Source organism: Tyto alba, unplaced genomic scaffold (genome assembly GCF_018691265.1).
Source record: "Tyto alba isolate M040663 unplaced genomic scaffold, T.alba_DEE_v4.0 Super-Scaffold_1, whole genome shotgun sequence".
Classification (NCBI taxonomy): Eukaryota; Metazoa; Chordata; class Aves; order Strigiformes; family Tytonidae; genus Tyto; species Tyto alba.
In genome coordinates this window covers 17,163,235-17,184,483 of record NW_024881261.1, presented here as the reverse complement: position 1 = coordinate 17,184,483, position 21,249 = coordinate 17,163,235, and the positions used below count along the sequence as shown (strand labels likewise).

Here is a 21,249-nt window from a genome sequence, read left to right as displayed (position 1 = left end):
TAATTATTTTTTTTTTTTTCCTCAGTGACTTTTAAGGCAGAAGTTTGAATTTTAATATATTGACAGATAAGTAACTGCTGGATCCTCCTTCTCTTATCCCAGTATGTTTCTCAATATTACTTTATGTATTATGGTAAACCACAAAGCACTAAAAAGTTAATTTGTTTCAAGCTTTCAAAAAGACATGGAACTAATTTATACATGTAGAAGAAAGAGCAGCAGTAAAATTTCCTGGTCTATGAGATTGCTAGCTGCTCACCGTGTGAAAGTAGGTAGGGCATATTATAATTTGTATTATGTAAATATTTCACATCAAATCTATGCCAACTACAACAGTAAGGAAATTATTTACATAAAACTTAAGATAAATTCTAATGCTTTTTTTTGTGAACAGACTTCATTTATTTGCATATCAATTATTCACCCCTTTCAAAAGTAACAATTCCAATACATGTTAGCTACTACAAGCATATTTTAATACTTTCAACTCCTATTTTCTGTTAGTGCAGACTGATTTTCTGTAAGTAGTCTTGAAAACAGCCATCTGACATCAGATAGGCCTAAACTGTGTATAGATTTATATGATTTCACAATAACAGGCCTGCTCACACCTGAGTCCATTGATTCTTAACATGGAAAGAAAGGTAGATATTTCTAGAGAAAAAAGGCAGTGATAAATACCTCACTTATAAAACTGTGGGTATCTTACAATCTGATTTATTTATCTGATACCAGTAATATTGAGGCTTTAAGAGAGGTTATATTTTACTTTATAACATGATTTTGTCCATCAGTTGGCCTTAGTGGTACTAAATCTCTTTGATCCTGGTAAGTTCAGCACAGAATGCATCAGCCACACAAAGTAAATAATTATTTCAGTCTCTCCATCCAACTTTGGACTGGTGAACACTTCAGAAAAATAAGAAAAAGTCAAACTCCTAACAAGATTAATGACATGACAGTCCTCTCTTTTCTATAACCCGCAGTGGTAAGAGAACCAGAAAGCAGTAGCATAGAGTTATTGCTTGCTCTTCTTGCTAATATCAACAACGCAAACGAACCAAGAGCAGGCACTAGTGGGTACACTTTCCTTAATCATAGCCCTTTCAAGAAGGGGATATGTGGTTTAAAATGTTAGTAATATGAGTAATTTTTCCCCACACATTACCAGTAATCAGGAAAATATAAGGTTTAATATTTCTCTTTGGCTGACTTGCATGAATATCTGACAACTGAAAATTATTAGCCTGATATGAACTAATATTTGTCAAAGAAAAGCAGAAAAATATGCACGTGCTGATTAATACAATTTACCACAACTATACAGAGTTGTTGCAAATAATCAGAGATCAAAGAACCTATAGAAGGACTAGTGAATTACAAAATCACATAAAGAAAGCTATTCGATTGTTTAAATATAGGAATGTGGGAGATCTGAATGGCAGAATGACTGGACAAATATTTTTCAATAGCTGTACGACATGTGAATCCTTGTACTCTGTTGGGCAGTTCTTGTTAGCAACTCTGGAGAATTTTTAGGATTATTTTCTAGTAATCTATGCACAGTAAATGCACTATGAATGTGCACATCTTTTATCCTATTTTGTAACAACAGTACATTTATTGATTGATTTGTAAATTTAGGACTGAAGCATGCTGTTATTAAAAAAACTGTGAAATAGAAGCAGAATAAAACTTCATTCATTATCTTATGTCAGTTGTAGTAGTTATTATAATTTAAGAATTTATAAAAGCTAATGGAGCGGTTGCTGTGCTATTTTTACATGGTTTATATTGCACATGTTTAAATAATATAAAAACTTTGCTGAGTAAAAAGATACTATAGCAATTCAAAATAAAAAGAACTTTTGGCTCAATGTATACTACGTACCTTTTTTTTTTTTTTTTCCAGTTATCTAATCCAGCTGTTTTCTAACTACCTATCTAGTTGTTATTGAGATGGTCTCCAAGGAATCTGTCAAAAGATCATTCACTGAGTTTCTTTATTTTGAAGAAAAATAATCTGCTTTCACAACAAAAACACCAGTGATGCAAAAGCAAATAGGTGAATACTAAACACATTAATCGAAGGCTGCTTTGTTCATGTTGTATGTAACATAGGTATAACATATTGACTGGTTTTCCAAGTTTGCTGCAAATATTTCAATGCAAGCTAAAGAATTTACTGTATCTGTGAAGTTTGAAAGCCTTATCTACACATCGTTAACTTGGTTGAACTGCTGAAAGATCATGGAAAAAAGAAAAAAATAGAGCTTCCCCAAAATGGAACTGAGGAAAGATGTAAACAGTAAAATTTACAATAATTTTCATGAATCTTTAGAATTTTGATCTCTGTCAAACTTCATGCTGCACATAATTCAATGTTGTTAATTATATTTTTTATTTCCTTTATTACTGAACTATACTTTGCATATGGCTCCTACCTCTCAAATTCTCCCCAAACGTCTGGAAATACAATTGAAGTCACTCTCATGAACTCCTGGTAAGGTGTATTACTGGTAAACAGCAACAACCATAATTTACCCTTTTTATCCCATTACACTAGACATACTGAGGCCACGGGTCAATCTTTATATAAAATTACTGGAGCAGTATCAGTAGGTTAAACTCTTGACTATTTTGCTAGAAGGAGATTGTACCATGCCTCTCACAGAATGACATCCTATTTCCCTGAAAATATTGAGAATGCTTGCCATTCATTAGAGGACAGATTTTAAGCTGAAACTGTATTTTAAAAAACTGTTAAACTATGCTTAAATTTTTGACAGAGCATTATCTGATAACCTAGACAGCTACTAAAATCCTCCTCCCTTTTTCACAATGATGTGTGTTGCTTGTCAAAAAAATTAAGTTGCACCTCCATTACACCAAGCTTACCCTATATTTACCAGAGGTAAAAATGGACTCCCCATCCTCTTGAAGCCAGAGATTTCCCTTGTGTCCTCCAAGCAGCAGAAGTTTTTATCTTAGCACCAGTCTGTTTTCAAAGCACTTGACAAAACCAGTTAAAACTTACACCTTTATCTATTTTACACACATTATCCAGTGCATGTACAATTTTAAAAGCATACATACATTGCCAAGTAGAACCCTAATAATGATATTGCTGTGTTCAGAGTGAATTTGATTATTTTTCTCAAAGTTACAGGTTATTTCTTGTAATATCTGATGTGCACACTTTCAACATTTTAATAACTTTGTCAACATTATACTAGCCTTTGTCAATATCTTGTATTGGGGTGCCTATATGTGGAATGACACTCATGACAAGATTTTGACCCTAACAATGTGAATTAGGTTTTCATAGTAAGTATAAGACAGGCTTTTCTAATTCCTGTTTTTTGAAAATTGAGATCAGAATCACCAGAGTGCAACATATTCTGTCTTCCGAGAAAGCTTTGTTGACGTCTTTAAAGTCAAAGAAAAAACATGGAAGTGGTTTCCAGTCCATTAGTACATTATTGGAAAAAGAAACAAATTACCCAATTAGTTTCTAATGCATTGCCTTCCTCTAGAGAAAATGGAATCAATGGAAAAAATAAATCCCCCCCCCCAAAAAAGGACACCATAAACATCATGGTAAAGGAAGGAGAAACTGTAATAAAAGAGATTGAAAAGGTCAGTGAAAGAGAAATGGGTGAAATGGGTGTAAACAGTTCTGATTATTTTAATTAGTAGTGATTATTCTAGATTTGCTCAAACAATAAGAAATCTCCTCATGGCCAAGGCCTTACAAGATCCGTCTTACGTTCTAAGGAATACTTAGACAAGGATAAAAAAAGAGCCACAGATTATTTTTTTAAAAGATTAATTCTTCAAAACATTGTACGGAGCAGTATTTGAAAAACAAAGGGGATGGTGTTGTGACTTGATGTTGGAGCACATGGATTTCATAGAATAGCTGGTCTTAAAACAAACTGTAACTCCTTCATAGAAGCATACAAGATTCTTCTCTTGCTATGTATTTGTGCATACCGAATGTTCTGCAAAGTCAATCAGGAAAGATGGCTTGTCCATCCTATGGCAATAATCCATGAAGCAGGATTTGCTACTGTAATGTTCCTGTACTTTGTCATGGATTGGATAACAGGTACAACTCTGATGGATTCACTACTCTAACTCTCTTCATATTCTACAAGTCTCACAAACTGTACGAATACAACAAATTCCAACAAATTTGTCTTAAAATGCAGATGCTTCTTTTAAATTGTATGAGATTTATGCCTCTTTACAAAACATAGCCACATAGCCATCAAAGATTTCTGTGATTAGGCAGGAAGGAACAGGATTTATTCCAACAAATAATAGTCTAACTGAATCAGCTCTAAGCATTTATCTTGCTCCTTAAGAGTTATAATGTGCTTGTACTACAAAATAAGTACTTAGGGGCCAATACCATAGGAAAATATAAATAGATATAAGACGACAAAAGCAGCTGAATATGTTCACACACACTGTCAGCAGCTTTATGAAAATTTTATGTACCTGAGACTCCTCATTGATAAGTTTTCCTTTAGCTTTGCAGACTTACGTGCTTGTTTATTCTACAGAGAAAAAAAATTAGGAAATAAAATGTGTTTTTATCAAATTTTATGCTGTGTGCTGCCTGGGTTTACTGCACAATCCTGTTATGTCACATAACTCTAGTAAATTTATACTTACTGCGTTTTCATTTTATTGCTGTTTATAGATCATTAAAAACCCCCCTGCATTATTTCTTCTATCCTTTCATTTTAATTTTTTAAATTTTAAATTTATTTCTGGTTAAGGATGCAAGGGACTGTAGAAGTGCTAAGAAAGCTACTGCTATGTAACAATATGAAAATGCTGATAAGGATATCTCAAAGATGTTATGGTGAAGCAAATTACCTTGAGCATGAGTTTAGACTCTGAAACCTCCCCAGCAATTTCTGACCACTGTGTATTGCAAATGTCCATTTCAGCTGTAACATAGCTTTTAGAGCTATAGCAATGCCATGTGATAAAAAGTGTACAGCATTTTTTGGTGTTTTTCCACAGTTATAGTGATCTACCTTATTTCTTATTGGGATAATGAGTGGTCAGTCAGACCTCCTGCATGGCTTAACAGAAGACAACAGTCAACCAGAATGCCATAACAACGTGAAATGGAGAAAGAGGGAGAGGAGAAATATCTGTGAAGCAAAGACAAAGTTGTTGTACATGGCAGTATTATAGAATGAGCCTCTTACACTCCACAGGAAAACTTTTGGGAAAATCTGGAGAGCGTACACGTGTTGAGAATGTATGCAAAGGATGATCAAGTGAAGTTAGAACAATTCATTAAAAGTCTTAATTGAAAGTAAAATAATAACTGTGTTTAGACATTTCTGTTGATACTTTCATTCATAACTAAGTGACCTAAATTAAATTTAGCTAAATTAACTTCCAAATGAATTCAATTCAGCTGAATTGAATTAAAACTACTTTGATTCTGGGTAAGGGTGCCTACTTAGGGTTTCACTTAAACATTTTAAAAATACATCCAGATTAATTTTCCCCAGTGTCTGCACATAGACAAAACCCTTAAACTGATTACAAAGGGAAATGAAGAAAAAAATGCATGAAGTGTCACTAGAAACTGTTATTTCTAAAATAGTATCTTCAGCGACTCAGAATTTATTAATTTATAATGTATGTTTTACGTATTATTTCAATGATGATGCATTATTTCAATAGATACATATTGAAATCTACAGAGGTGATAGGCTTGTGCTCTCCAAGCCCTTTCAACTGTTAAGTAAAATGGAGTTGATACCATTATTTATTCTTTTCAAACCAGCATGGTTCGCTTTCACACCAACACAAGAAAATGTACTAGAAAAGTTAATGACAACATGGGAAAAAGAGTTCTAGTGCTAGAATATAAAAATTTTCCTACACTTTTTTTCTTCTTATTTGTGTGAAGACAGCACTATAGCTGTATGTGAAATCTGTAGCCTGTTCCCTTCTTGCACTGATGATGTTTAATTTAGTGTCCTAAAGTTGAGAACCTCAATCGAGTATTTGTTCACTGAGCTGAATAAACATCTTCTCCCTGACTCTTCAGGTTATGTAACAACAACATTACACATCTGCACATTTTGCCTACAGAAGGTATATTTCATTTTTTGATTCTCTTACCATAGCCCAGTTGCAGAAGATCCATTTAGTTTTAAAGGAAGCTTGCCCTCTGATCATAGTAATTATTAAAAACTTCCATTATTTGGACTAAAATATAAGCCTGACCAATTTTACTATTGTACCACTTTCAAGGATAATGCGAAATCAGCAAATATACGGTAGCTTATATCAACTGTATACATGTTCCTGAAAATGGAAGACATATTGGAAGGAAAATAATTATCATCTAGATACCTTACTCTTCCTAGTGGTAACAGTGTTTTAGAAGAAGCAGGATTGCCAGGGCATATCTACTACATAAACAACTACTACTAGCATAAACCTGAATAAATACAGTACTATCTATCAAAGACAAGAAGATACTTAGGAGAAGCAACAGGTTACCAGCTCATGCTTACAGTGTCTTAGTACTTACCGAATTCTCTTTTGCCAGTGATTTAAGTTTGACATATATTAAACTATTCCTCACCTTGATGCTAAGAGAAAAAGGTAACGTTTTAGTTTTCACAATGAAGATCTAAAATAGTGTCCTAGTCACTTAAAAAAAAAAAAAAAAAAAAAGGCAAATATAAAGTGGTAACAAACTGGGTAAGATATTTCCAGGAATTCACAGATCATTAGCCAAAATAAATAGACTATTTTTGAAGTGCAATGATTCCATTGGGATTATACAAAAGGAAATGAGGTCCAAATAGTACAGCTGTAGGTTTTCTGAGTATTTATTGCAAATAATCAGCTATCAATAGATTTTAACATTCACGGATAGTTTTCAATTATGTCTAGAGTGATGTTCCACACTTTAATGAATCCCCAAGAAACAAAAAACTGAGAACCACTGTAGCAAAAGGTACCCAGTGAGTCTCATCCTCTTTGAAATTTCCTTCCTTAAAGAAATTCTAGTAATTGCACTGTGGAGGAAAACTTAACACTGAAGCTTGATTCTGACATTTGAATTTATTTGGGGTTTTTTTGACAGAATTAAACCAAACTCTAAGGGTAAGATGCACTTTATTTCAAATACACTACACACATTCTGACATATACTCCTGTTAGACATTTACTTACTACAGACTTCACTTAGACATGAAATGTCTGTAAAGGAATGATTAAAATAAAGATGCCAAATCAATCAAGTACACTGAAAGCCCACAAAGACTGAAAACCATTGTTCTGGTGAACAGGAGCTGTTAATAAAATAGTTTGGAATGCATGTGTAATACTATTTTATGTGGAAATTAAGAATGTACACATTTAAATGATCAGTACCACTTAAATAGTATATTTGATGTTCTGTGGCATTTCTGTAAATGACTGCTATCATTAGAAGTGCAGTGATAAAGGCTGAAGAAACACAACATATCTGTAAATAACTTCAGTTAATGAGTCTGATAATTATATGCAACTTTGATAGACTACATTTAGTAAGAGTGTCAAGTCCATTAAACACTTTACACAGTACTGATCAAAGTGAGTTTATGAACTACAGGTGGATTTCTGTAATACAGTGTCACAGAAATGTGATTTTTTTTTTTTTTTTTTTTTTTTTTAGGGTGTCAAGTTTTGTTTCAGAGTAGCAGCATATGCTGGTCAGTGGAGCATATACTACACAGCTGTTACATCTACTGTATGACCTGTACATACTGAATTAGCTATTGTTTGTTTCAATTCTGGTTCATCAGACTTTTGGTCTGAAGGACTTTAATCTAAATTTATAAAAAGAATACAATTCAGTGTTATCTTGTCTATTCATAATTCATAGCCTCCAGCCTGTTTTGAGCTAAAACACTTGGCCAATTCTTATTTTTTTTTTTTTAGTTCTTGTAAACAGTAATCCAGGGTGTATGAAAAAAATTCAGTACAAGGATTAATGGCAGAAACCCTTCAGGACTCCAGTTTGATAGTGTATGAATATCTATTTGCATGCACACAGAGATGATATTAACAGATGTGGGCTTTTTAACAATCATCATCACTCCTCAGGTTTTTACATTTTCATTCATGGTTCATTAAGAGAATTATTTCTACATCTAAAAACAAATATAATATAATTTAGTGAATAAATAAAAACAAGTGTGGTACTCTAAGATATAATCTATTAAATTGTCTCAAAACTTCACATAATTTTTTTTCCAAAGAAGGAACTAATTTCCTGTATTGACAAGCTTCTGGACACAGTATGTTGTTGAGGAAACCCATAGGGCATACAAAGGTGGATATGAAAGAGTATCATTGCATTTCTTTTTCTCCCCAAAGCATCTAGCCTATTAGGTTCCTACCAGAGGCAGGAATCAAGGCTCAATTGAGCTCTGGACTGATCCTTCATGTCTCTGCTTATATCCCTAAATTCAACACTTTTCACTAACATTTGAAAGAACATTAGAGACAAGCTTCTTATTGAAGTACTGAACCTTTCTAGTTATTGTAAGTAAAGTTGTAACTTCTGGTCAGTATTTTTTAAAATTAGTTCCTAGTCACTCATTGATACCTATAGAAGAAAGTGGTACAAGACCTGGATGAAGAGACATTTAAAACCATTTGTTTTTCTCAAGTTCATTAAGGAAATCCAATTGTCTGTATTTCATCATGAAGTTCTACTAGAAACAAAGCAAATCTGCATATGACTTTAATTCCCTAAAAAAAAAAAAAAGACTGTGAAGCAAATTAACTTCATTTAGAATGACTGTGTGTGTATAAAGCCATACAATTAATATCTATTTAGATTGACTTTCTCTGTAAAACAGAGCATAAGTGCTTCATTAAAAATTAATCTGGCATTAAAACCAGTAAGTTCCTTCATTGATGATTTGGAATCTAATTAACACATGTAAGTTTCTTCACTGACAGTCTGAGACTACTATAACAATAATTTAGAATAATGAATTAATTCTTAGGTAGAACTATGGAATTTCGAAATATGATTTTTATAACTCCCAGTCAGGAAGTTATGCTATGATCACATCTGTACTTTTCAGGTCTGTATGTACTATGTACAATAACAGTTTGACTAATTTACCACCTTTCCTTGATATGTTTAGTATCTATTATGCCAACCATACATAAATCAATAATGCAGGAAGAGTTCCCAATATGAACATGATTCAGCATATCAACATTAATTTAGTTAAAAATCAATTTCTCACTGAGATGGATTCAAGAAATACTATGCACATCTTTGTGAGATACCCACTAGGACAGTAGTCATGAACTCTTGCATCCTATTTTAAAGTGTAACACATGACATTCAGTCTAAAAAGGCAGACAAGAATGAAGAATTACAGTCTCAGTTAACTCAGCTAAAAACACAAGTCTTGTCATAAAGTTTTGTTTTGTTTTTTAAACGTATAAGCAACTCTCTTCTTCCCCATCACCAAATCTCTCTGTCCTCCCACACCAACAATATATGTTTTAACAGAGCAGTCATGAGGAATGTAAACCCATCAAACTGATTTTACTAAGTTAACTATTTTCCCCCTTCTCCTTCCCTCACTCTTTTCTACTTAGCTTTCCATCCATATTTTTTTTTAGGAGGCATTCCCAAAGTTCAGAAAATAGATCATATTCAAATAGCCTATAGGCACAATAAACACATAATATTACTTGTCCACGTGTGCACTGTTCCTTCTAGAATAACTGTTGCTAACCCGATACACACAGAAACCAGGACTCCAATCCTCAAAATCATGAAAACTTGCTTGAAAATTCCATAATAAGGTTATTTATAAACATGCAGGTGAATATGCATATGTACTCATAGATGTGCACAAGTTTACTATTCTTTTAATGCAGTAGAGAATGCCAGACCTTTACCTTGATTTTCAAAACAATAATTAAAAAAAAAATTCTGACATCATTATTTCATCTATGTATTTTTAGTGAATATCACTGTATTACAACTACTACAAGAAAATTTTTAATTTACAGAATTGTATATCTATTTTTAGATTAAGAAGTAAGAATATGCAAAGTACTTCTGAATTCACCATGACACAGAACATCTCTCAAGTTCCACAAAGTGATAAAAGTCTATAAAATAGGAAAATATAGACTCCTTTAACCCAAAAAAGAAACTTGTCAGATTTCTACTAGGATCCCCATGCTTTTTTTGGAAGTAACAACAGCATCAGGGATGAATTCCTTCTTCCAGCTAAGCTCACCAAAACCACAGAAACAGCATTCTGCCCAATTAAATAATTTACTCATAAACAGCAAACAAGGCAATATTGGCAGAAATATTTTAACTCAAGTTTCACTTCCTCTGTCATGGAGACAGTTCTGAAGCATACTAGTCTTTTCATGAATCTACTCATTGGTACAGTAGTCTCTTCATAAGTCACTTTAAAGGGGATAGACTACCTAATTGCATCCCTAGGTCTACACTGTGCTTAAAATATAGGGGTAACATACCCACTTCCTGGACTGAAAACTTGCATTCCATTGCTGACTTCCATGACATATTCAGAAATTACTATCTATCTGGCTATATATATAGTTTCTGGAAAACTCCCACAACATAAAAATTATAGTGTGCTAACTACCACATAGAATATCACACAAACTAATTCCTCTACATCCACAAAACCAAAAAACACTCAAAAAATCTTTGATATGTGACCTCATATACTGCTGCATTTTCCCTGAGCAGATGAGATCCTTAGGAGGAGCTCCAGCCAACACTATCACTTTTGTAAGGAAAAAGACTGTACCTTTCAGTGAGCACCTTTATGCCATATGCAGGGTTTGAATCCTCCAAAAGGAACCTCCTCACCTCTGTGCCATTGGCCATTTCCCCCTGATTATCACATACAGCTGGAGACTGGAAATTCAGGAAACAATTAGAGATTCTAGGAAAACCCACATTCAGATAAAAAAAAAAAAATCCAGCCATATCACCTACTAATCAAAGCAATCTATTGTAGTGAACTGTTTGTCATCATCAAACTCTTTGTGGTCCAACCCAGAAAAAACAACAACAACAAAAAAAAAACACACACACAAAAACCCCCTCAAATTTTAAACAACAAAAACTTTTAAACACACTTCTACAGTTATTAAAATTATCCATTTTGAAATTGGTAATGTCTTCTGTAACAGCAAAAATAGGTAACAATCAATTAGCTAAACAAGCATGTAGTGAAAAAGGTTTTGAGAAACAAGAATTATTTATTGGATGTTGAAGTACATTCTGTTTGATGGCATCAATCTTCCTTAGTGAAAGTAAAATAGGCATTAGAAAAAAGAATTTAGAAAAGAGTAGTTGAAAATATTCAAGTTATAGTTCTATAAAAACTGTAGGAAGTTGACTATTAGTATTGTAAGAAAATTAGAGTGGGGGTAAAATTCCTCAAATGTCAATGCAGAACTGGGAATTTCACTAGTACTCAGTATCTTACTTGTTCGTTATTACCTTTGTACCATTAAGTTAACTTAAAATATGTACTAACAACTAATGTACTGTTATTAATTGTTTACAGTGTCAATGTGGTTTTGATATGAAATTTATTTAATTAGTGTACAAACTATTATTTAACAGCAGAATGCACATGGAAGAGTCTGATATTTTATATTAAGGAAACTAATCTTGCATCACCCTTTGGGAAATTCCAAAGAACTTTTCTGTAACAAGCGCAATGGTGCAGAAAAAGAAGTAAGCAGTCTTTTACGTGACCATGGTGGATAAGACAGTGGCAGCATATCTCTCAGATATATATTGACGGTATACATAAAATCAGTATCATTCATGTCTGTCCAAGAAAGGAAGCTTGTTTCACAGAGACAAATGTGAGTTGAAATAACAAAATTTTATATCAAATACAAGTTGGTAATTTTCACAGTACTTTTGTCCTTGTGTTTATTCTCTTCTAACTATTCAGATTTCTTTTTACTTCTTCATTTATTCAAGTTAAAAGTGCAAACTGTAGGCAGCATTAAAGGAGAACCGGTTAAATAACTTTAAGTTTTAAACATAATACGTCTCTGAAACATCAATTCCATAAACAATGAAAATTGGAAAACAATTCCAGGTGGCTGATTTTATTTGCAGAATAAGCTTTTTATCTGCTAAAAGACAAGTGGTAAAGAGCATGATAAAAAAAAAAAAAAAAAAAGGGACATTAGCTTGTAATTACACATTTTATAGTGTGTTCTAAGCACCTATGAAAAAGAGTGATACATTTTTCCTACTTTCAAAAACCATAATGTATCTTATTTTTTATATGTGAAAACATATGTTAAACAAATAAAAGAATTGTAGAAACCCTCCTTTATTTCTAACATAATTAACATTTGTCACACATGCCTAAGTAGTATTTTGGCACTGTTTCATTTTCTCAATGTTTAGAAAGATCTGCAAGAGCAGGATAACCATCCGCATTACATTCAGATTACTGAAATTTTGAAAGTTAATTTGCTAATTTGTGTGTCAGAAAAATAATTAAACAGGGGAAAAGACTTCTATTTGGTAAATGTTTTCAATGAAGGTGGAACTGTAAATTATCTCAATAAAATACTTTTCTTAAAGTCCAAGCATGAATACTGATTCTACAGTCCCCAATAAACTACACATTTGATTATGACAGTACAGGAGATTTAAAAATTCATTTTATGTTGCAGTAATTGTAGTGAATCAGAGGAACGGTTAACTGTGTAACTGATTATCTTTGCACACTGGAGATAGTTAACAGGATCATCCTGGAACAGAGACTAGAATCCAAGTATGCTTCAGGTTTGATATCAAATGGGAACCAGACACTGGATTCATACTGAATGGCACTAAAATTTCATAAGCTATTCTCACATTGCCCAAGTTCAAACGTTACAGCAGCCTTGTTCACATTATAGTGACATCCTTAGACCACAGCCAGGTCATGGGACAGAATTGTGCCTTGGGAGCATTCCTGTGACAGGATATCAGTCTGGAATCCCAGGCTGGGATGATGCCCTTAAGCCTATTTAAACAGAGATTAAAACAACCACTGTGTCAAAATACAAGTCACTGTATCAAAAACTAGGAAGATATATCTGAGCCACTTTTTTCACCCAGTAGAGCCCAGTCAGGCAGCAAAATATCCCTACTAAAAGCAGAAATGGGATCTAAAAGTGGCATATAGGTCTAAATCCTACCAGAAGAAATTTTTGCTCTGCAATAGTGATATATGATTCTTTTCAACCTTTCAGTTTGGTTACTGGCTAGAGTCAGAATTAGATTTAAAGATAAAAAATTGTGCATCAAACTGTAATAATATTTTGCTTTAGGGTATTTGGAAACACTGCAAGTTAGTCTATAAAAGACCTACCATATATTTGAACCATAAGTGGATATGGGTATATATCAACAATTATTTTTCAAACTTCTCTGAATGGTGGATCTCTTTCTGTTCCTTTTAAGCTACTTAATTTACAAAGTTCATTATTTTTCTTTTTTTTTTTTTACTTGTTTATTTAAATTTTTAATATTTCTTCCCATTTATGGGGCTCTCTACCCCATAATAACCAGATCAGGTTAAATTATGTACTGACAACCCCTAACTGAATTTGTATCAATTATCAATTCTCTACCATTGCCAGGAAAGATCACTACGGGTAAACCACAAAAGCTTTGATTGCATTATTAAGATAATTTGTGATTATCTATTTTAGTCTTCTTCCATTGACTGCCCACAAATTGCTTCATGAGTATTCACTTTTTAAATTTATTAGTGCAATTGGTTAGTAACAGACAGATGGCATAAACAATTGTTCATGCTTAGTGAGCAGATGATTTACAATATTATACATTTGAAGAGGGCTATACTTTTTAGCACAAAAATATATAAACATTTTCTTTTAAAAAGCTTTTTAAGGACAAGTTTTCACATTTTTATTAGAGGTAAATTAAATTTTTAATTACCATTTGTATTTAATGATTTTCATTAGATACTTTTCTTCTTTATGATTAAACCTATGCTAAATAGAGGAACATTCTAAGTATAATCTCAGCATCTAAAACAAAGTTCTGGAGAGTCAGATATAATAATGACTATTACTTTAAAATACAGTGACTAAACAGTGGTAACTAAAACAAGCAACTCCTACCCCATCACAAATTCTCTATTTTCCTTGAACTTTGCATAGTGCAATCAAGTAGGTTTACTGTTTGCCTCCACTGAGAAAACATAGAAGTAATTTTGCTAGTGGATGATGATAAAGAATCCCATTTTCCATTATCAGTTACAATTCTACAGATCATTCTATTAAACAATGAAGAAATGCAACTCATTTCAGAATGAATTAAAGGAGTGCTTAGCCTAAAATTTTGAGAGAACAACAATGACTGAAAACATCTTGTTTTTCAGGATTAAGTTAAAGGAATATATTCAGTCTGTTTCTTCACATAACACATTTAAAACCTGAGCACACCTTGGTGTTAAAATCTAAAGCCATGCAACTAATATTTAGCTGAATTTATAATATCCTGAATTGTGCTGTTATAATATTTACAAATTCCTATACAGGTGATAAATAATGATCCACTTAATAAAGTCACTTCTGTCAGAATATGTATCACATACTTCAAAATTGCTTTGCATGGCAATGTTTATTTTCTTTCTCCTAGCTTCTTTCTTTGTGTAGTCAGTAGTGTTTCCCTTCTGTATGTTCTATAAAGTCAGCTAGGTTCAAAATACATTAGGAAAGATTTTACTGAGATCTGTATATTGTGACATTCTGCCAACATGTTAGAAAGGGAATTCAAATAAATATTCTAACTTACTCTGTGTATCCGATACATGCATGCTGATAGGAGAGATGCATTTATGATAAAATTCTTTATAATAGGAGAGGGACACCAGTGCTTGACCATCAAACTTTCAAGAGATTAATTTAGTAGAAATGTTGGTATTCAGTTTCTGAAGAAATACAAAATATACTGATAGAGCTGGTAAAGAAAACTCCAATTAATGTAATCCCATTTGTATTTCCATGTCGATAATACTATCTCATACATTGCAGAGTGTTCCAGAGTTGCTACTTGAATCTTGTACCTAATCTTGTATCTTTTAGATTTCTGACATTTGATTTTCATCTTATGGATGTCAAAGTCTATTCAGAGACAACTCTTTCATATAGATAGACATGTTAACAGTGTCCACAGAAGAAATGAACTCCATTGCAGGAAACAGATTTAACCTGTTCTTCCATTATTAAGATGACTCCCTTTTTACCAGAAGATCCTGAGTGCACAAACTACCACATCACTGACCACATAGTCCACACAGATTATAATGCACCAATGAGAAAATAACTTAAATCAAAATTCTTTCAAAGTTTGATAAACTAGTAATATTATCCAGAAAAGTATCATTTTGTCACAGTATTTGAAGAAATAAGCCTATTAAACTGAGATCCAGCAGAAGGATAACAAAAACTCAACTCTGCAATACTTAAATTTAATAACACGCTCAGCCAAATGCAAAATTCTATTTCCTGCTAGATCAAAATTTAATTGTTCCACTTCATTATTTGATAATATCAGAGCATTCTATTAAAAGGCTAATTTATTATTGTTTTTCTCCAGCTACTACTCAAAAACTCCAACATAACACTCTCCCTCTCTATAAAGTTCCGAAGACAGAGAATGGAATATTATTTAGTGGAAGAAAAGTTAATTTTCCTAAAAAAATACATTTTTGCAATGTAAAATCCAGAGAGCACCTCACTAAACCACGTATTTCCAAATTACTTTAAAGAGATTGCTTATGCATAGAAAAGTTTGCAGAACTGGACCCAAGGATAGAAAGATGACATTTACTCATTTATGTTCACCTCTTGCATTCCTGCGTTCCACCTGATTATGTTAATGGAATATCTGTTAGTAAAACAAAATATGCTATGCCAAATACATCAGTTTAAGGCCACCTGTTGAAATTACTAACCAGTTTACAGTGCTAACAACACATATTTTCTAAATTAGTATTCTGCTTAAAATACTTCTGAAAACACACTGAAATTGATAAGTTATATTCTTAATTGTACTGACTTACTCTGGTAGAAGAATTTGCCAAGGAACCATTCAGATTGCCAGTGTTGCACTTGAAATTCAAATGTTGATCAGGATGGTGATTTGCTCCCCAGCTCCCCAAATCATGCACCACTGACTTGTCAGAATTTGCAGATATTTTCTGGAAGGCAGTGCAAGTCATTCCTGTGAAACTAGACGGCTTGATCATAAAGGCCTCCAGAGCAATATTGTGAGACACCTGTGAAAACATTGAGAAGCAGATACGTTGCTAACTCATTAAGCATAACTGCATTATTATATATGCATTGTATATATATGCATATATATATGCATTACTGTATATACTTTACAAAGGATTGTGTATCCACACGCTTCTATACATATTCATAGGGTAACAAAGAAAATGGAACTTAACTAAAAAACTGATCTAGAATTCTACAATGGCATAGGGGGATTGCTTGAATCTTTAGGAATATATCAGTTATTATTATATCAGTTTCACAACTGTGTTATTATCAGCTTCAATGGAGACAATCCTGAATTAAAGCAAGACAGTTATAAAGTGAACTAGACAAAAATTGGGTGAATCCTTCAGAATTTGGGGCATCTTTTTGACAAGAAATTACTTCACTGAAGAAAATCACATTAATTCATAGCAATAAATGAATCTAAAGAAAATGGTTTACATAAAAAAATAAGGGCAGGATAAAGCCTAGTCTAACTGTGTAAAAGTCATGGTACCAGAACAAATTAAATCTTAGCATGAGACACAGGGCATGACTTGCTGGTTCTCTTTTGAACTTATGAAACGCACCTTCTTCAATCAGTGATGATTCTGCATGTGTCCAGAACGAAAGTACTGAAGTCTCATTACACAATTTATTTTACTTTTTGTCAAAGTTAGATAAAATCCAGAAGTTTTCAGCATACTTTTAAACTTTTTATACAAAAGCAATATATATATTACTTTTAAAGTACAAGTAGCCTGAAGATTCTTTTAAGTTGTTTCTAAACTTGTAAAACATGCCTTTTTTAGATTAAATTTCCACCTCTTCTGTTCTAGCCTGAAGGTAGTTGAATACTACACTTTAATAAAAATGCCAAAGATCATTAAGAATCAAATAATTTTTATATTAAAAATATAGTAGCTGTTTATTGAAAAGTCCTAAAACCAGAAACTAGGTTTATCTGAATAATTTTTTTTATACCTGCTGTACATAGCCTTCAAGGAGTTAAGTGTACTGCTTGAAGAATACTATTATACATATCACAGGTATCAAGCTAAATGACTTAACTAAAACTCCTGTGTGGTAGCATGTTTTCTTTAATCTTGGGAAAAGCCATTTAATTATTTACAGCTTCATGTTTCCTGCTGTAGAATGGGCATAAAACTACTTCCTATTTCACAATTGTGAGGTGATGGTGAATAAGATGTTTGATAAATAATGTAATGAGGAATCAAGTGCTTTCACAACAATGAGCCCTATTTTTTAAATTTTAATTATTAAATTCTTTAAACACTTAGGGTTTTCCACTCCCATAATGCACTGTAAAGGCCTGACAGTGTTCAAACAGTGTGAACATGCCACCCTCAGCATATAGAAACAGATGGGTAAAATGCACGGTAAACAGTGTTTGTTATATGTAGGATTGTAAACTGAGCTACAAAATGGGTACAGGTGAACTCAGAGCAAAATTATCCATGGAAACAAGCCACAGTCAGGTACATGTTATGAAAAGCCACAAGCTAAACTTGCCTTTAAGCAGTACAGATACAGAAAATTATAATTTGGTGTCAATTCCCTAAACCTCAGATAAAGGCACCACTCAGCAGAAGGACCAAAGGGGACTATTACATGGGTAAACTGAGAGCAGTGCTGAAGGCTGCGAAGACAGAGCACAAACAAAAAGCCATGTTGCAATTAGCCTAAAATATTCAGTCTCATTGGCTAGAGAATGAAATGAAAGCTCTTCAGGGGTGGGTTTTAAAACTATTGCACACACCTGTGACAGGACCATAGAGATAAGTTTTATCATCAGCAGGAAGTATTCCTTTTCAAAAGGCACATCTGACATATATACACAGAAATAAAAGCAGGAGCGAAGAAGTGCCTTAGAACAATACTGAAGGGAAAATAATTTGGGGGTGTTGCGGTATACAGATCCACCCTGGGAGCTCTCAGTTGAGCAGGGCACCCCCTGCCTCTCTGGCTGCACCCAGAGACTCTGAGGGGGCTCCCATCCTCTTCCCTCTGCCCCAGTGTCAAGGTCCTCCAAGCCCTCACCTGAACTCCCAGGTTGTTGCACCACAGCCTGACGGCCAGCCCTGTTGCCCCAGGCCCCCCACTGACATGGGGCCAGTCTCCTCACCATGGCCTGCCCTGGTGACCACTGGGCTGCAGCCGGGCCCAGTTACCATCTCTGGACTTAACCCTGATCTGCCACCTCATGTTCCCTGCCTGGCCCCATCACCACCACTGAGGATACACCCAGGGATTGGGACTGCCCCGAGCCGCCCCCAGCCTGCCGTGCTCCCTGGCTGGGGGCAGTGGGACAGGTCCTGGCTGGGGAGGCCCTGGCTCTTGCGGCATCCTGACATGAACCTTATGTCTATATGACTTCTCTAAGAAACATTAAATATACAATATTCAATATATAATATATAACTTATATATGAAATTATCTAGTATTTAAAAGTTGCTACTGGCAGTTCTTCCTGCAACGAGTTTTGTATGCCATTTGACAGCAAGGAAGAATAAAGAAGATCAAAACAGAGGTATCCATCCTGGTGTTTTTCTGACTTTGAAATTAGTCATTCCACAAAGTCACGGAACTGGAAAAACATCTTTGTCTTACAAAAACAATGTAGGAGTAACAGTCATGGCTCCCAAATAGCTTTTCAACATACATGGATTACAGTTGTGCATATGTTATACAACTGACACAGTTTATAGAGGTTTCTTTTTTTTTCAGGAATTGTATTATAAGCTAGTGGCCACCTAAGCTTTGGGGCTTTTATTTGCTGTTTTTTAAAATAAAGAAAGCAGATCCAGCTTCTGCAAGACAGTTTGCTGGCTTGCCTCCCAAAGGAACAGAAGCGCTTGATATTGTAAGAGATGACACGAGCAAAACTCTACAGCTTTGTTTATTTACAAATTTCACTCAACAGTAAACTAATTCTCCTACAGAAAACTATAAGAAGCAAAAAAGATAAAGCATGGCAAAAAGGTTAGTGACACAGATCTACATTTGAGGACACAGAATTATTGTTTACAATAATGTCAACAGCTTTCTGAAGCAGTGATGAGAAAAAAGAAAGAGCTTTGGCACTTGACATGTATAAGAAGTGTAAGTATAAAGCAAGAGCCTTCTTAGATGTCACGTTGCACGATACTTCTAAAAGGCACATGATTGTCTCTGTGTATTTAATATAAATAAATTTTTTTAGAAAATTTGATTCTTTTATGTATATAGGAATTAAATAAAAAACTTCCTTTAGATAACAGTCTTTTGTCTTTGAAACACTGCTTTTCTAAAAATATACAGTGAAGGAACTAAGGCCCTTATGCCTATAATTCATCTTATGCCTATAATTCATCTTATAATTCATATCAGCCTACAATTACTTTTTTTTTTTTTACTTTTATACCTTATTGCTGTTATTAAAACTAATACTGAACTCACTTTTAAATAGTGTGTTCACGTAAATGAACAGTGAACAATTGAGAAAATAACAAAGGTTGTTTAAAATCACGCAAGCAAGCAAACTAACCCAAGGAGCTATAAGGCTTTAAAATATTTATCTAAAATTCAAAAAGGATAAGTTTCAAGCTTCTGATTTTGATGCATTTCTGCTGTTTAGATGTTGAAATTGGCAAAAAGTTTCTCAGTGTCCAAATGAAACCCCCTCAGTATCTAAGTGAGAAATTCATGTAGGTGGAGGCCAACAAATAAGAACAATTATTTCATACTGCTACAGTTTCCTTCTAAAAAACTAAAACTAACCACAAATTAGTAATCTTTATGAGAAGAGACACCTTTTTTGATAACTGTTTAAATGCTTTAAGCAAGTATTGTCTAGAATCCTCTCTGAAAGACATATTAAAATCTTTAAGGAACAAGGAAGCATGTTGTCTTTTATCAAAAATTTCACTTGCTCAACTTGGACTTTTCAAAATAAACCCAGTGACAAGAACAATAGAAACTGACTGAATAGTAAGAACATTAGAAAAGTAGTGTTGTGAGAATCTATTGTAAGAATAAATACAGTAAATGAAAGTTAAGAAAAAACACTTTTTTAATACCATCAGTGATACTCAAAAAAAAGTATTTTGGTCTTCAAAACAGAATTAGGAGAAGAAAAAAAATAATCACAGAATCCAAGCATATCTACATAAATTTGCTATGCTGTGTATCTGGTTTACACAATCTCACTTTTCTATATGCTGTTAGGTCATAAAAACAGTAAAGATAAATGAAATCTTAAAATTACATTCTGACAAAAAGCTTTGTAATTTTATGAAATACCTTTGAAATAACTTGAATATTGCTGGTCAGTATTTGACTTGCAATGTGTTCCACACATCGTACAATCCTGGTGCAGGCTTTGTCTTCCTTTTGAGCCATCCACAACACATGGTCATCGACCAACATTATATTGCTGGCAATTTCAATAAGAGCATCCCCAATCTAGAAGAGAAAAAATGCAAACCCCAAGATATGGTATTGTCTGGAAAACTCAAAAAAATGGGAAGAGTACGTGAGAGTACAAGTGAAAGCAGGCACCTTAATTCTTGTGATAACCATCATTCAAAGACAGTTTTGATTCTATTAAGAAAATTAAATGGACTGAAAAATAAAGACCAAGAAAAGAAATGTGCAACTGACTTCAAGGAAAAACTTTTTTATTCAAAATTTTAAAGATGAGTCTGTCATTGGATGATAAACGGAATCCCAGAATTATCACCCTCTTTCTTTAATTAAAACTTAAAACTGACCATGCCCCTCCTTAGAACTGCTTCATGTATAATCAAAAGACCTTGGGGGAAAAAAAAAAAAAAAAAAAAGAAAGAAAGGTATTTGAAAGACATTTT

The 21,249-nt window shown here is 33.5% G+C and overlaps 1 protein-coding gene across 3 annotated transcripts in view; it reads right to left on the bottom strand.

Moving 5' to 3' along the window:
- Window positions 1–21,249, bottom strand: part of LOC104364921 (adhesion G protein-coupled receptor A3) — a 277,796-nt gene that overhangs the window by 106,963 nt on the left and 149,584 nt on the right. For all 3 annotated transcript variants that reach the window (XM_042791300.1, XM_042791301.1, XM_032994882.2), the window contains exons 11-12: window positions 20,684–20,845; window positions 16,179–16,394 (exon numbers count right to left, since the gene is read on the bottom strand). In XM_042791300.1, coding sequence (XP_042647234.1) covers window positions 16,179–16,394; window positions 20,684–20,845 — 378 coding nt within the window. The remainder of the gene's footprint in view (window positions 1–16,178; window positions 16,395–20,683; window positions 20,846–21,249) is intronic.